Consider the following 15,337-nt stretch of genomic DNA (forward strand, 5'->3'; position numbering starts at 1 on the left):
TCACTCCCTCATTCTTGCAAATACGCTCAACTAGAAGCGGATGACCATCTCCTTCGCTCCTGCTGCCGGTTTTTCTCAGAGACGAGGCTTTTGGAAACTGCGCTTCCGAGCCTCAACCAAAATTGCAAACAATCTTATTGGTGACTGTTTCTCTTTTTCTTTATTTTTTATTGCTTAGCCCCTCCCTTAATATTGGCGGCCGCAAACGCCATTTATTGCTGGCTCCCATTCTTGACATCACAAGCAACAGCGGCCGAGAATAAAGGAGTGAAGATACGGATCAGAAGATTAGTTGTTACAAAAATAGTCCTCTTACCGCTCCTTACAATGAAGGTTTAGTTTTACACCCAGCTAAAACAATAGCTCCTTGCCCATGGAAATCTAATTTCTAGAAGCACGACGGCAGGCTTCTGAAAATGTTGACAATATATCCATGCTCTCTTTGTAATTTCATCTCAAGTTTATGAACTATTCCCTTACTTTTTTACATTCAGTCTATGCATAAACCATCTTCCCTTATTTAATTATTTATCCATCAAGCAAATTTATTCCTCATTTCAGTATTTAAGCTCTTGTCTTTGAGCATTATATTGCCTCCACCCGATTTTCGGCCACTCCTCACCAGTGGGTACCAAGCAATTCACTTGTGAAGCAAACAATAACAACAAAGTATATCTGCCACTTCTACTAATTTCATCTGGTAGATTCCTCTGCTAGAATGTGAATTCACAACTTTTCTTTCTCCGTATTTTTTGTTTTGTACAAATTCTAGCTCTGCGTCCCAAAACTTTAGATTTAATTATACTCCATTCCCTGTACACGAGTGAGTTTGTATCCGCTATGCACCCTGGTCAATCCCCCGCCGTGGGTATGTGCCATTCAGCCCGAGGTCATCATCATCATCATCTACTACGAACAGTCATAGAGAAAGAAGACGAAGACATTCGCGGGCGGCTTGCGCGTGTTAAGCCTTCTCGTGGAATCGAATCAAGCGCCTGGCCCACAGCGAGCCCCCGCAGCAGTTCAATTTAGCGTAATCGCCGCCAGTTCCCACGGTGCCAGCTACATACCGGTAACGTAAAATGGCTTCTTAAACTCGGACGCAGACTGCAGCATTTCTTTAACGTGCCTTCTTGCAATCTTCTGAGCTAGCCAAAGAAAGTAGCCAAGGTCGTATCATCTCTCTACTATATCCCAGCCTTGCTTTCAATATTCAAAGCAACGAACTCCCTCTGGCCCTGTTCATGTGTCTAGAAGGTGATCCGAGGAGCCGCAAGACAACGTGCCCAAGGTGGTGAAGAGCCTCGGTTCCATGACCACTGTCCCACCACGCCCCACGGCTCCAGCGTCTCTGACCCCTTGCCTCCGACTGCGATGCCGGCGTAGCGGGCGACATGATCGTCGACGTCTTCGAGATGTCCCTAGTGGCCATTGGAGCAGTGCTCACCGCGGTGCTCATCTGGCTGCTGATGCGCAAGTACGACCGGGACCACCACGTGGCGGTATCCCAGACCGCATCCCCCGCCGGCGACACCATTGCTTCGCCGGCCTCACCCACGACCATGTCGCCGCCAGACACGGCGAAACAGGACGCCGTCGTTGCCTCCGACACCGCCGCGTCCCCCATCGTGGGAGGACCGCTCGCCGTTCAGGATTCCCAGGATGCGCTCAAGAGTCAGCCGCTCGCATCGCCACCTGGGGGACAAGAAGCCGCGCAGGCAAGTCCGCGACAGGTTTAGCAAACTCGCCTAGTTTTCTATTCACACCGCAGCGCTACCAGACAGCGGCGACAAGAGAGAGAAACTGACAAAAGGTGCAGACGCTCACTACCAATTGCTTTCCAACTATGATGTAATTGCCAGTTGTTTAGCGCTGACTGCAGATTTCAAAGCAGTTGGCAGTCGGCGTCTGTGGTCCGGTTGCGCTAACGATGACGCGCCAACTAACGCGCAGATCGCATATCTATATAGTTCGTGCTTGGCGCCTAACCGAAGCAGTCAGCATCATTTCCTGCTACATTTCCTTTTCTTTGGAATCTCACACCTTACCTCTAGAAGACAGGTGTTGTGTGGCGCCCTCTTGGGTCGACACACAATTCACTTAGCTGATTTGTAAATCTGGTCTAACAACAATGACTTTGTTTGCTGTGTGAATAAAACCGTGGGGAACGGGCGCAAGCCCGCTTTTGTTCCTCTCGGAAGTGAGTCGTGTCCTTCAGCGGCCCGTTGCGGGCCTTGCCGGGGTGTTCATGCAACACCACATTTTGGCGACGAGGATGGGATCAAAGTAAGTGACGTTTGTACGCTTGCCCCGACTGTCGTACCATTTGCTTCGACTGGCCTGTGTTTTGCTGCCCCGCTCCACCTTCTCCTGCAACTTTAGAGACTTTGTGTCAGCATGGCGTCAGGCCTCGCTCCAGCGCCGTTTTTGTCTGCGCCCGGTTCGCCTGCAGTGCCGTGGAAGCGTTGGTTCAAACTTTTCGAGGCGTACCTCCTGTCGGCCGGTGGTAGCGACTGGGCACCGGAGCGGAAAGCGGCACTCCTTCTCACGCTGCTCGGAGCGGAGGGACAGCGCCAGCATTTCAACAATGAAGAAACTAGGCAAGCGTCCGCAGTCGCCGGCATAACGGCTGAAGCACTTCCGCAGACGCCGCTCGAGCCTGCCACGGAAGCGACGACCACAGACGAATACACACAGTTAGTCGGGAGCTTGGACCTGCTGTTTGCAGACACAACGAATTTCATCGTTGAGAGACACTGTTTTTTCCGGAGACTTCAACTGCCCGGTGAGCCATTTACCCAGTATGTAGCGGCAGTTAAACAACTTGCGTTGACGTGCGAATTTGGCTCGGCGTTCGACGAGCGCGTCCGAGATCAGATCATCGAAGGCGTCTCAAACCCAGCGTTGCGCGAACGTTTTCTGAACGCTGGCCGAACGCTTACGCTGGCCAAGACAGAAGAAATTGGCAAAGCTTTAGAAGCCGTACAGCAAGCAAATGCAGCTTATGAGGGAACGCCGGTTTATCGCGTCGACGAACCTGTAACAGAAAATCCGACGATCGAACAGGGATGCATCCGTCAAGCAACTTCAGGATTTCGAGCGCCCGCTCGAGCTCGTGAGCAAGAAGGCGGATGGCGCAATTACACAGCGTCGGGTTTCCACCGTGGCGTCCCCGAAACCGAGGAAGGAGGTAGAAGCAGCCAAGATGGAAGAAGGCGCGCGGAGTTCGACCGCACACATCATTAACACAGCACGAGGCGGTCTGCTGGCGGAGACTGCAAGCAGGGACTTTCCACAATTTATACATACTACATAAGATGTTCCCTACACAATACAGGGACACATGTCCGTGGGGCGGAGCAACCCCCACGCTATATCACATCACATGGGAATGCGAACGTAACAGAACATTTCACAAGCTAACTGACCCGAATGCGGAACAATGGGAGGGCCTGCTGACCAGCAGCGAGCCCACGGCCCAAAGGGCACTGGTGCAGCACGCCTGCGAAGCAGCAAGACTCAGCGGTGCCCTGGAATAGGGGCGCCGACCTTGTGATGAGGCCGAAGACATGAAGACATCGGCCCACCGCTAAAACCTGATTTTTGGAGCATTAAATGTTTTTCACTCACTCACTCGAGCGACAAAGCCAGGAAGGGAGTCGTCAACCGTCTTGCTATCGTTGTGGCTCTCCGAAACATAATGCAAACGCAAGAAACTGTCCAGCCCGCAATCGTCGTTGCAACAATTGTAGAAAAATTGGACACTTCGCTCTAGTCTGTCGCTCACAGCATCAGTCCGCGACACTTCGCGCGTCGCAGGCGCCGGCCTATACCGTGGAGGAAGTACACATCCTGAATTCTCCGCATATTCTGGGCATAGAATTGCCACAAAATAAGAAAGAGATAATAGCTACCGTAACGTTTAAAGGAAACCCACCTCCTCTACTTGTCGACACTAGGGCTGCCGTTTCTCTTGTCAACAATGCTGATTTTCGGAAATATTTTGCACGCTTCTACACTTTGTCGTCGTCGACCCTGGCTCTCCGGGACTACTCCGGCAAGTTGATTCCCACACTGGGCACCTTCGAAGCTGACATACAGTACAACGATACTCAAGCATCGGCAACTTTTCATGTCACTCGACAAGGGTCTTCGTTGCTGGGCCTTGACGCCATTCAGAAACTGCACATCAACGTGATGGGGTCAACCCTCACTTGTCTCCAAGCCACTTGTCATCCGTTCGAGGTTCCGGAGAACACACCGCCAGGATTTGAAGCCTTGTTTTCGAGTGAGCTCGGTTTTGTCAAGGACTACGTCCATCAAATCAACCGCCGACCAGATGTTCCTCCCGTCAGTGCGAAGCTGAGACGCCTTCCGCTAGCACTGCGACAACAAGTCTCCGACGAGCTCGCGCGCCTGGAGCGCGAGGACATCATCGAACGCGTCGACGCTCGGAGTGGGTGTCTCCGCTGGTCGTCGTGAAAAAGGAGGATGGCTCCCTTCGCCTGTGTGTGGACTTGCGGGAGCCCAACAAAGCTATTGTCGTCGACGGCTACCCACTTCCGCACACGGAGGAACTCTTGCAGTTGCTCGCAGGAGCTACGTGGTTCTCAAAGCTGGACTTGGCTTCAGCATACCATCAAGTGGGACTCACGGAAACAAGTCGTGAGTTGACAACGTTCATATCCCATGAAGGACTATTTAGGTTTAAAAGTCTGTTTTGGTTTAGCTTCTGCTCCGGCTACATTTCAAAAGCTTATGTCACACGTGTTGAAAGGCTGCACGGGCGTAGTGTGCTATTTGGATGACATTTTGGTGTGGGGACGGACCAAACCGGAGCACGATCGCAACTTGAAGGAAGTGCTGTCTAGCATTTCCACAACAGGAATGAAATTGAATCAGAAATGTGTTTTTGCAGTAAGGGAACTCACATTCTTGGGGCACAACCTGTCGGCCCAGGGTATTTCTCCCATGGAATCGAAAATCAAAGCTATAGTTAATGCACCTTCCCCTACGAACGTCAAGTCGCTGCAATCATTCCTAGGTCTAGCTGGCTACTACGCCAAGTTCCTGCATCATTATGCAGATTTAGTGGAACCGTTGCGGAAAATGCTCCGACAAGGTCAATCATTTGAATGGACGGTGGAAACTCAGAATAGTTTTGATCAAGTTAAGGCGCGTTTGGCATGCAAACCTGTTGTGCAAATGTTCAACCCGGAATTACCTGTCGTAGTCACCACTGACGCCTCAGACGTTGGCTTGGGAGCTGTACTACAGCAGAAAGAAGGGTAGCACCTTCATACGATTGCTTTTGCGTCACGCGCTCTGTCGCCGGCTGAGAGAAAATACTCAGTTGGTGAACGTGAGGCACTAGCCTGTTTGTTTGCTTGCGAAAAGTGGCATGTATATCTGTGGGGTAGACGTTTTACACTCAGAACCGATCATCAGGCATTGGTTGCTTTGCTTTCCGCCGGCGATTCGGGTCGCCGACCACTACGCATCTCTCGCTGGACAGCTCGGTTGCTGAACTACAATTTCCAAGTAGACTACTGCAAGGGCACACAAAATTATGTGGCAGACGCCTTGTCCAGGCTGCCCGTCGCAGAAAATTCTGACAATCAGGAGGAAGAAATCGTTTCTCTGGTAACACCAGTAGTCGACAAGGCAACTGTACAAAATGCAACAGCTTCTGACGTTACCCTGCAAAAGGTCATCAGTCAGCTCAGCAAGGGCTGGTTGCACAAGAAGGCTCTGTCAGTTGATCTTGTGCCATTCTTTCACATCCAAGAGGAATTATCCTTTGTAGATGGTCTACTAATGCGAGCAGATCGCGTGGTAATTCCTGAAGAACTTCGTCCCACTTTCCTACAGTTGGCCCATGAATCACATCCGGGCATAGTCCGCACAAAAGAACTGCTAAGAGAACGCTACTGGTGGCCACAGCTTGATAGACGGGTAGAGGAATGCATCAAACACTGTCTCATATGTCAAGCAGCTGACAAGTCAGCTAAGCCATCCTTCACACCCCTCCAGCCAGTTCCCTGGCCGGACCGCCCCTGGCAGAAGCTAGCCATGGACATTGTGGGGCCTTTGAACATTCCTCCGAGTCCAACGTATGTCATAACGTTAATGGATTATTATTCCAGATGGCCTGAAGTCTACTTCACTCCTTCAGTAACATCCCAGGATGTCATTGACTTTCTGATCTCTGTTTTTAGCAGGGAGGGTTTTCCAGACTCGATAGTTACAGATAACGGGCCACAATTTGTTTCGAGACAATTCAAAGACTTTCTAAAAGAGAGAGGCATACAGCATTTGCGGTCATCAAATTACTACCCTCAAGCAAATGGTCTTATTGAAAGATTCAACAGAGTTTTGAAGGAGACCATTCAAATAGCTCAGCTCCAAGGAGAACCCTTCAAACAACCTGTCCTGCAACATCTGGGATGGTACCGGCTCACACCCCACTCAACTACGGGCGTGTCACCTGCAGTCCTGCTGCACGGCCGGCAACCGCGCTCGAAACTCGACATGAGCTGTACTTCCTTTCATAATTCGCATCAAAGCACCTGGAACTTGCCTCAAACTTCCGCTACAGCAACGTCTCCAGAACACACATCTTCGGAGCAAACACAGGTGCGACAAAGGGTTGAAAATAAGCAACAGCAAATGAAATACTACGTTGATAGACGTAGAGGCGCAAAGCCAACGGCCGTACAAATCGGTGACACAGTGAAGGTGCGGTCATTCAGAGCAGGTCCATCCAAATACATTGGACCTTTCAAAGTCCAGCGACAGCTTGGTCCAAGCACTTTCTTACTGAGTGATGGTAAGGTCTGGAATGCTTCTAAACTGGTCCGGGTACTGCCGACCCCAGAAAATATTCCAAGCCCGCCAAGCATAGATTATTCCTATGCAGGCTTAGCACACGCTGCTGAGAATGCAATGGCAGCAACTCGAAACAAGCTTCGAGCTGAAACAAGTGCCGAAATGTCCGAAAATGTGTCGCCTCCTGTTGCAGATACCCTGGATAACGCTTCGCGCAACGAGGGGGGGAAGGAATATAGGCCGTCAAAGTCAGCCGAAAGTGGCCGCACCACTGCGCACGAATCCACAGAGGACAGCAGTTGTAGAATGCAATGGCAGCAACTCGAAACAAGCTTCGAGCTGAAACAAGTGCCGAAATGTCCGAAAATGTGTCGCCTCCTGTTGCAGATACCCTGGATAACGCTTCGCGCAACGAGGGGGGGAAGGAATATAGGCCGTCAAAGTCAGCCGAAAGTGGCCGCACCACTGCGCACGAATCCACAGAGGACAGCAGTTGTAGTTTTCCTGAGCAAAGCGACCCAGGGACTTCCAGTTCGCACAGCCGCGGGCGCCCAGTGCGTCAGCGGAAACCACCTTTCTGGGCCGTAGACTACCAGATGTAGTTCTGGAGCGAAGGGTAGCACACCTGTTTTTCTTGGCCTGTAGTCGCGACTGAGCTGTCCGTGGCCAGTGGGCCAGTCATGGAGAATAAAGCGGGTAATGAATGAATACTCCTGTATCGCTGTGATTTTTACTCACTTTCCTTTCTTTGCAAGTTCCTCATGTTTTCGCATTCAGCGCACAATGATGTTGTGATAGGTTGTGTATAATGATGAATCTCCTTGTGTGTTCTCTGTTACGGTGGATGTACAAATCTAGTGTTGTTTCTGGGTGAGATTGATCATATGTTGTGCCTATAGTCACTGTATAATGTGTGTGCGTTCTTTTGCCATGTGTAATGACTGCTGAAATGAGACATTTTTGTGCCTTCAACACGTCATAACAGAAATAGCATAGCCATAAAATCGGATAGTTTCTGTTTGATGACCATTGTATAATGTTTGCTGTCTCGCGGCACATGTTAAGAGAGCAGTATTTTTCGCAATATCTTAACATTATTTCCTAGGGGGAGACGATGTTGTGTGGCGCCCTCTTGGGTCGACACACAATTCACTTAGCTGATTTGTAAATCTGGTCTAACAACAATGACTTTGTTTGCTGTGTGAATAAAACCGTGGGGAACGGGCGCAAGCCCGCTTTTGTTCCGCTCGGAACTGAGTCGTGTCCTTCAGCGGCCCGTTGCGGGCCTTGCCGGGGTGTTCATGCAACACCACAACAGGTACAGGCTTGTTCTAGAGTCTTCAGGCAGCATGGTCCACTTTCAGCCTTGTAGAGCAGAGCTTACGACACCATTTAAATTTTAAACCTCTGCAGGGTATCTTTGAAAAATTACAGCGCTATAGTACAAGCACAGAAAGACGAGGAGACGAGGACAGGCGCCATGTCTTTTTCGGAAATGCAAAACCAAATAGCCCAGCAACATACATTACTCTCCCGGGTAAGAGGTACCATCGTCCTGATCTCAAGACTTTTTTGTTTGTTGGCTCCCGTGTGGGTTTCACAGAAGGCTCAAAAACAAACCATGCGTCCAGGAGGCTTTGATGAAAGCTGTACGTATCACGCTCGGTGACTTGCGTGCGTGGGTTTGTGCAGCTCATTCTTACTCGCAGCATCAATACCGCTACTTACCATACGCCTGTGAAACAGCAGAAGCCAATCTGAGAGCGATGTTTCACCAAGAACTTCTCGCTTAAGAACTTAACCTGTGTTTATTTGCCTAGGTACACATCTGACACTGCAAGTGTTCCCAGATGCTATTCCTTTTGTTGCCTTGCAGACCGCACCACCAAGCGATGCGCAGCCGCAGTCCGGCTCAAGCGACGAGGCGCTGCACGCCGAAAAGCCTGCAGAGCCCAAATCGACCCTGCAGAACACCACCAAACAGCGCGGCAGTCGCAAGCAGAGGAGGGGTTCTCGTGGAAGCGCGGTCTCGGGCCTCTCGGAGACGCGCACTGTGGAGCATTCAAAGCGCGATCAGACCAAGCGAAAGCATAAGAAGCCGGCCGGCGTAGCATCGACCAGTGCAGGAGATACCAGTGAGTCTCAATCACTCCGATGGAGATAAGAACCTAATGTAGAGATTCTAGTTCGAGGCCGACACAGTGTGGCCTTTAGTATCGCAGGTATACAGCTCATGTATCGCTGGTCTTTGTCAAAATTTTGTAGTTCATCGCAACTACTCCCGCCGCGGTGGCTCAGTGGTTACGGCCCTCGGCTACTGGCCCGAAAGACGCGGGTTCGATCCCAGTACTGTGCGATGTCAGTGCACGTTAAAGAACCCCAGGTGGTCGAAATTTCCGGAGCCCTTCACTACAGCGTCCCTCATAGCCTGAGTCGCTTTGGGGCGTTAAACCCCATTAAATCAAACCAAACCATCGCAACTACAGCCGAAGCGAAGAGCCGCTGCTAAGCGGCAGTGCAACTTCGCCCAGGTTATGCCGGGCGAGGGGCCATGTCCCACTTGCTTTCGTATCATGCTGAGAGTGACGCATCGCAAGATAACACGAACGCAACGCGAGGGTTACACCGCTTGCATTTGAAGGAAATTTGCCCATCTTCGTCCGACACATAAGTTGTATCAGTTACGCAGTTACACCCGTAATACCGCGCTCTTGGCGTATTTTTTAACAGTTCTCGCGTAAAACCACCTCAGCCACCCAATAAATAAGATAGCACGAGCTGGATCTCTGTTCACAACCATTGGAAAGAAATTTTGTACCCCAGGTGGTCGAAATTTCCGGAGCCTTTCACTACGGCGTCTCTGATAGCCTCAGTCGCTTTGGAACGTTAAACCCCATAAACCAAGCCAAGCCAGAAAGTGACTGAGAACACAGGTTTAAGGAATCTTAGAGCATCCACCGGCAAATAGTTTTTTTTTTATAGTTTTCTCGGTGCATGTGCATCAATGTTCGAAGAGCGCGAATACCGGGGGTTCAACTAAGGCCTTTAAGATGCATTTTCTTCGAGAATGTCTCCAAAACTTGTTATCAAATCACTTAAGCGGTAAGGTGGTATAGTGAAAGTGGAGCACAATTTATGAAATATTTGGATACTGTGTAAAATGGGGTGCAATTTCAAGGAGTGCTTTTTGCAGCCTAATATTGTCATAGGGTCAGAGCGTTTATTCTTCTGAACAAACGTTAATGAGTCTCAAAAGCTGCGTGCACAAATGAAACAATTAAGATCTATGTGACATCATTTCACGCTTTCGTTAAAAATCTTTCTCGCACCGACGTTCAGGCGCATCGAAGCTGAAGCCCAGCAAGCACAAGCTAGCCAAGGCAGCACCAACCGGTGCAGAGGCAGGGGGCGTTGCGTCCCCTGCCGCCGCATCACCGATGACGCTTGGTAGCGGCGGGATAGGGCAGTCCAACGCGGAGTCACCACTGCCAGTACACGGCGTGGATAATGCCGAAGTGCCTGGGCGCCCCTCCGTGCGTCCAGAGAAGGCGCCACGTGACCTTAAATCACCGCGCGCCGAATCCGACATGTCCAAGGTATGCTATGGCAAAGTGAGCCGTTAGAGGAACTATCAAAGCCGTGCCATTAGCAGGAAGTTTGACGCAAAAGTCACTCGCCATTGCATGCCTGATTTGACCTTTATTTGACCTTGAGAAGCCCACCATTGCAACAGATCCACTGCGACAGACCGACGTTAACCGATTTGTACCAAAATCGATTCCAACCATAATAGACCATGCCGGACACGATGGCGACATCCAAAATTGGCCCGGGCCATTGCCAAAATGCTATCGCTCTAACTTTCGGTATAAGCGTGTTTGAACCCTTCCTAGCTTTTTGGTAGGTTTTAGAAGAGTAGTTTTTTTTTAACCATAGGGACACATAACTGCATTATGTGATAGGAGTGAGATAGCATTAAAAGCTGTTGATGCCTCTACATCGAGTTTTACGTTATACTTTTGTGGCGCGTTTTCGGGCCCCTGCAATTTTTTTAGCACGCAATCACGCATTTCTTCGGGTCATATATCAAGCTGGTAGGTAAATTCGGCTTGAAAAAGTACTGTAAGCACACCCTCAATTTTAGCAAATGTTAAAGGGGCTCAACATAGTTGAATCCAGTCACAAAAAATTATAAAAGATGGCAAAATGTATAAAAAGCATAAATAACCAAGAACTGGCTGTCGGGTTGGTCTATACTTTTTAGCGCCAATATAGGGGAATGAAAGTAGCCGTCTTCTGGCTCAGGAAGGTGAACTTTCTGAAAATTGTGCCTTTACAGAAGAAATTAAGTTCGAAAAAACTATGCGCCACTCTGGTTTTTATTGATTTGCATCAAATATTTCGGCGCAAATGAAGACTGCATTGTTTCCAAAAAAATCAGATAGTAAAGCACGAGAACAAATTTCCTGTCCATACCGCTATACTGAAATGTTTTGTATGAGGCGCTCAAGTGGAATTATAGCAGTGCACAGTCCGTTCAGTATGAGAAATGAGCAGTGAATACGTTCAATATTTTTAAAACGTTTTGGTATTACTACCATCACTTCGGCAAAATCTGTCCGTGCGTTGTGTTGCCGCCGCCACTCTACAGGAGACTTCCGCCCACTACGCAGCCACCTTCAACCTACACTTATTATCTGTACCCTCCCGAATTTTCTGCCCGCCCCCAACAACCCACCTCCTCTCTCCAGAAGGCCTGCATCAACCACCCACCCACCTTTGCCCTTCACCAATCACAGATGTGAAAATGGGAGAAAGGGTATAGAGGAGGAAAGCGCCATCGGCGCTCTAGAATACACGTCAACGACAGCGCCCGCTCCTTTTTTGTCTGCCTGTCTTTCTGTCTTCTTCGGCACCTCCTCCAGATGGTGCATACCCGCGCGCCCACCGTTGAAAACCCATCTTCCACCTGCGAGCATCATTCCACATACCAGTCTCTACTAAGTAAATGCCTCCAACCACTTCTGACCAGCCTTCACTCCACTCATGACCCACCCAGACACATTCGAGAAGCCTTCTGATACCAAAAATCCATAGTAAAACCATGTTCAAAGACGCAGATAGGCCATGTTGCAGTTTAAGCAGTGCTTAGGAGACGAAACGGCAGGCGAACTGCAATACTAACGAATACATTATCGCATGAATCCCATCGATCGTCGGTAACTCTTTCAGTGTGGTTTCGGTTTCTTTCCTCACGGTTTCCACGTGCTTTCCGCTTGTGTTACGTATGTTACCAACGGTTACTATGTGATTAATACGGAAAAGAAAATTGGAATCAATGTAGGCAACTTTTTACCAGGTCGTCCTCATGTTTGATGCTTTCACGGACTCTTATTTCTGCTAAAATGTTTCACTATGGTGAACAGGGTTAAGAAAAGTCTCCAAGCAAACTGGATGCCTCCTCGACTTGCAGATCAGCAAGGTGGAACACCCGGGGGTAGATGCCACGGGGCCTTCGCCTCCGGGACGGAAGCCGGAGCCGAAGCACGAACAGGGCAAGATCTCGGAGTCGCCGACGGCTGCCGGCGCCGCGGGGACTACAGGCGTGGTGTCCAGCTCTCACGTCGCATCATCACCTGCTGGAGCTAAAGAGTCCACCTCCAGTCCTGGAGCTGGGCCATCTTTGTCTGCCGGCCCATCGTCGAAGACCAAGCCCCGCGACGCGCACGACTAGAATGTGCAAGAACACTAGACCCTGTCCACGCTGTCCATGCTGTGGGCATCACTATTGTCCTCAGCCGATTTCTCAGTGCAGCGCAACAATTAAGTCTGAAGTATTAGGAGCATACGGCCGTGAAAGCGATCATACACAATGCTCATCATGAAAGCGATCGATACAGAATACATAGATTTCTATATAAACTTCTTCTCAAAGACTTTTATACTCTTATTAACACAGAACACATTTTCTTATGTTAAACACCCCCCTTAACTTGCCCTTCGAGGCACATATCTCAACCTCCTTGCATACGTTGAGCATTTTTTCGTTTCTTCGACCGTAAAAACGCAGGTGCCGCCCGTATTCGATACCTTCTCGGTGGAACACTCCACCGTGGGGACGGGCGAACAGAAGTCTCCAGGAAAGAAATCAGACCGAGGTTCCTTCGCCTCCCCCATCGAAAAGACCACCTATCCAGCGCTCTGCGATCCTTCTGTTAGCCGTGATAGGTATCGCTATCTTATAGGAAGTGCTCAGCCGACGACCACAGACTTTCTTTTACTACCTAGCGATCGTAGCCATCGCTACATTAAAGATTCACATAACCTGCACTTTATGTTATTCTTGTAGCTCCCATAGACACTTCTCTCTGGTCGCTCAAAGGAGTGACTTATTACGATAGCGCGATCCATCTGTAAACTAGATTTGCAGGAGCCAATATGCTAGGTCCTCCACGTTTGTGAAGTAGCTTTCTTCGATAATATCCGCGCTTCGCGAGGTATTTTGTTGCCTCTCTGTGTGTTTGCACTATTCACATTTTGTTAATCTAAGGTGTACCATTTCCCACAATAAAACAGCCCAGCGGCGCTACTTACCTTCCACTGGAAGACCTGTACTCTTGCTACTACACGATCCATTACATTCGGTTCTTCTAAAATCCAGTGCGAAATTGTGTTTTTTAGAGTTAAAGATGAGGACGCTCAGATTACTTAAGATGAGGATTACCTTGTGTTCTTAACTTTTCATGTTGGAACCAGCCTGTCCCGACTGATTTAGCTGTTACATCTTGTACCGCAATGATTGTATGTTAGGATACTTCCAATATAAGCTTAAGCGGATCATCATAGTCGCTTCTTTCTAGCACATTTTTAACCGACGTATGGGCGACATGACTGCCAATCCAGCTGACCAACTTGAAGTTTAGTTTAGTTTTTAAAGACTACGTAGGCGTGGTAAAGGCTTGGTCGGGCTCCGGACTTATCTTCTTATTCATCTTACCTGAGTATCTGTTGAGCGATCCTTCTAAAACAAACCGGCGCGTGTGACTTTTTTGCAGTAACGGCGGTAACAACTACCGTACTCTCTGAGGCTAGAAAGAGAACATAACACACTGCTTTCCGCATACTTTTGCATCGAACTGCACGTGATTCACGTACTGATTCCTTCTCGAGTCTGGCAAACGCGATTTTCCAACTCCCCCTCCCTCCCCGAACACAGGGTGCACGCCACAAGAACTTAAAGCCTTCTGCGAACTTCTGCGAGTTCCACGCACAACGAAGCTCCTTGTCAATAAACTGAGAGCAATAAAGATTAAGCCTTCAGGTCTTATACGCTTAGCAGAAAGTAGCACGCTTTGTGCCGGAAGAAAATGCTACATTTTGCAGTATGAACTGCTTTTAATCAACACTCAACTTTCCACGTGGCTTCAAGAATTCATTAGCTATGTTTTAGGCAACCCAATGTGAGTTAGGGTGTCACTTTTTCAGCATTCGGCTTGCAGTAGGCATAGAGACGTCTGTGAAAATTGCATCTCTTTGCCTCTTTTTTTTTTCCAAAGCTATATCTTGAATGACCAGCACTTGGGGCATGCATTGTCTAGTAGACCAGACAAAGCACCCGTCGCCCGGGTTTTCCACAGCGAATTCACACTTTTCCGAAAACGTCTCTCAGTTTCCAGGAGCGCATATCAATGTCATTTTGCCCTCAAATCTCGAACTGAAGTGCTCAATTTCAAGGCCACTGCGACCAGTTGAGACAGCGCAATTGCGCAAGCACACACAGACAAGTGCGCTTCCATCATTCTGTCTCTTTCGCGTGCATTCGATACAAGAATAAACTGTCCCGCAGCTGCTGCAGCGCATCCAAGCCAACAGCACTGGCAACTTCCTGAATACATTGTTAACAGTGAGGATTTCTCAAAACATAGATTCTACATACGAATCCCGAGCATAGGGCACTGGCTTTCTCCGGCCTCGCCACTTCACACTCTGCGCTCGCCATGGAGAGCGCGCTTTTTTGGACTCTAATACTCACCGTGACCGCGGCGAAGGCCTTCCCCGTGTTTCAGGACACACTGATCGCCAATTACCCGTGGTTTGTCGGCTACAATCCTGCTTGGCATAATGGCTACTACTGGGCTTGGCCCCAGTGGTGGCAGGCAAACTGGAGAGTACCGCAAGCTCAGGGGATAGCCCCGAGGGAACAACCTGCAAACCTGCCTCCTCCACAAGCGGCAATGGGAAGCCAAGGTCAAGGTGGCGGTAAGCTTCCAGGGTACTCTACCAATGGCGGCAACTGCACCAGTTTTTTCACTTCGATCAAGCACCACAAGCAGAACCGCGACACTGAAAGGAAACTCTGCCAACTTTTAGGTTCCTATTTTATGACGAATCTCGGTTGGTTTATTGGTTTGTTGGGGCATAACGCCCCAAAGCGACTCAGGCTATGACAGACGCCGTAGTAGAGGACTTCGGAGATTTCGACCACCCGGGGTTCTTTAACGTGCGATGT

At 49.4% G+C, this 15,337-nt stretch overlaps 2 protein-coding genes across 2 annotated transcripts; both read left to right on the forward strand.

Annotated features, from left to right (window-relative positions):
- The first annotated feature begins 2,297 nt into the window (after positions 1–2,297).
- On the forward strand, positions 2,298–3,295 carry LOC149348392 (uncharacterized). Its single transcript, XM_089588091.1, has one exon. The coding sequence runs from the start codon at positions 2,398–2,400 to the stop codon at positions 3,244–3,246; it is 849 nt and encodes a 282-aa protein (XP_089444217.1). The 5' UTR covers positions 2,298–2,397; the 3' UTR covers positions 3,247–3,295.
- A 1,174-nt stretch (positions 3,296–4,469) lies between these two features.
- Positions 4,470–13,434, forward strand: ssp2 (short spindle 2). Its single transcript, XM_089588090.1, has 4 exons — positions 4,470–4,665; positions 8,705–8,963; positions 10,168–10,424; positions 12,302–13,434. The coding sequence occupies exons 1-4, from the start codon at positions 4,492–4,494 to the stop codon at positions 12,560–12,562; spliced, it is 951 nt and encodes a 316-aa protein (XP_089444216.1). The 5' UTR covers positions 4,470–4,491; the 3' UTR covers positions 12,563–13,434.
- Positions 13,435–15,337: the final 1,903 nt, after the last annotated feature.

This window comes from Amblyomma mixtum, chromosome 4 (assembly GCF_055824585.1).
Source record: "Amblyomma mixtum isolate Tamu chromosome 4, ASM5582458v1, whole genome shotgun sequence".
Classification (NCBI taxonomy): Eukaryota; Metazoa; Arthropoda; class Arachnida; order Ixodida; family Ixodidae; genus Amblyomma; species Amblyomma mixtum.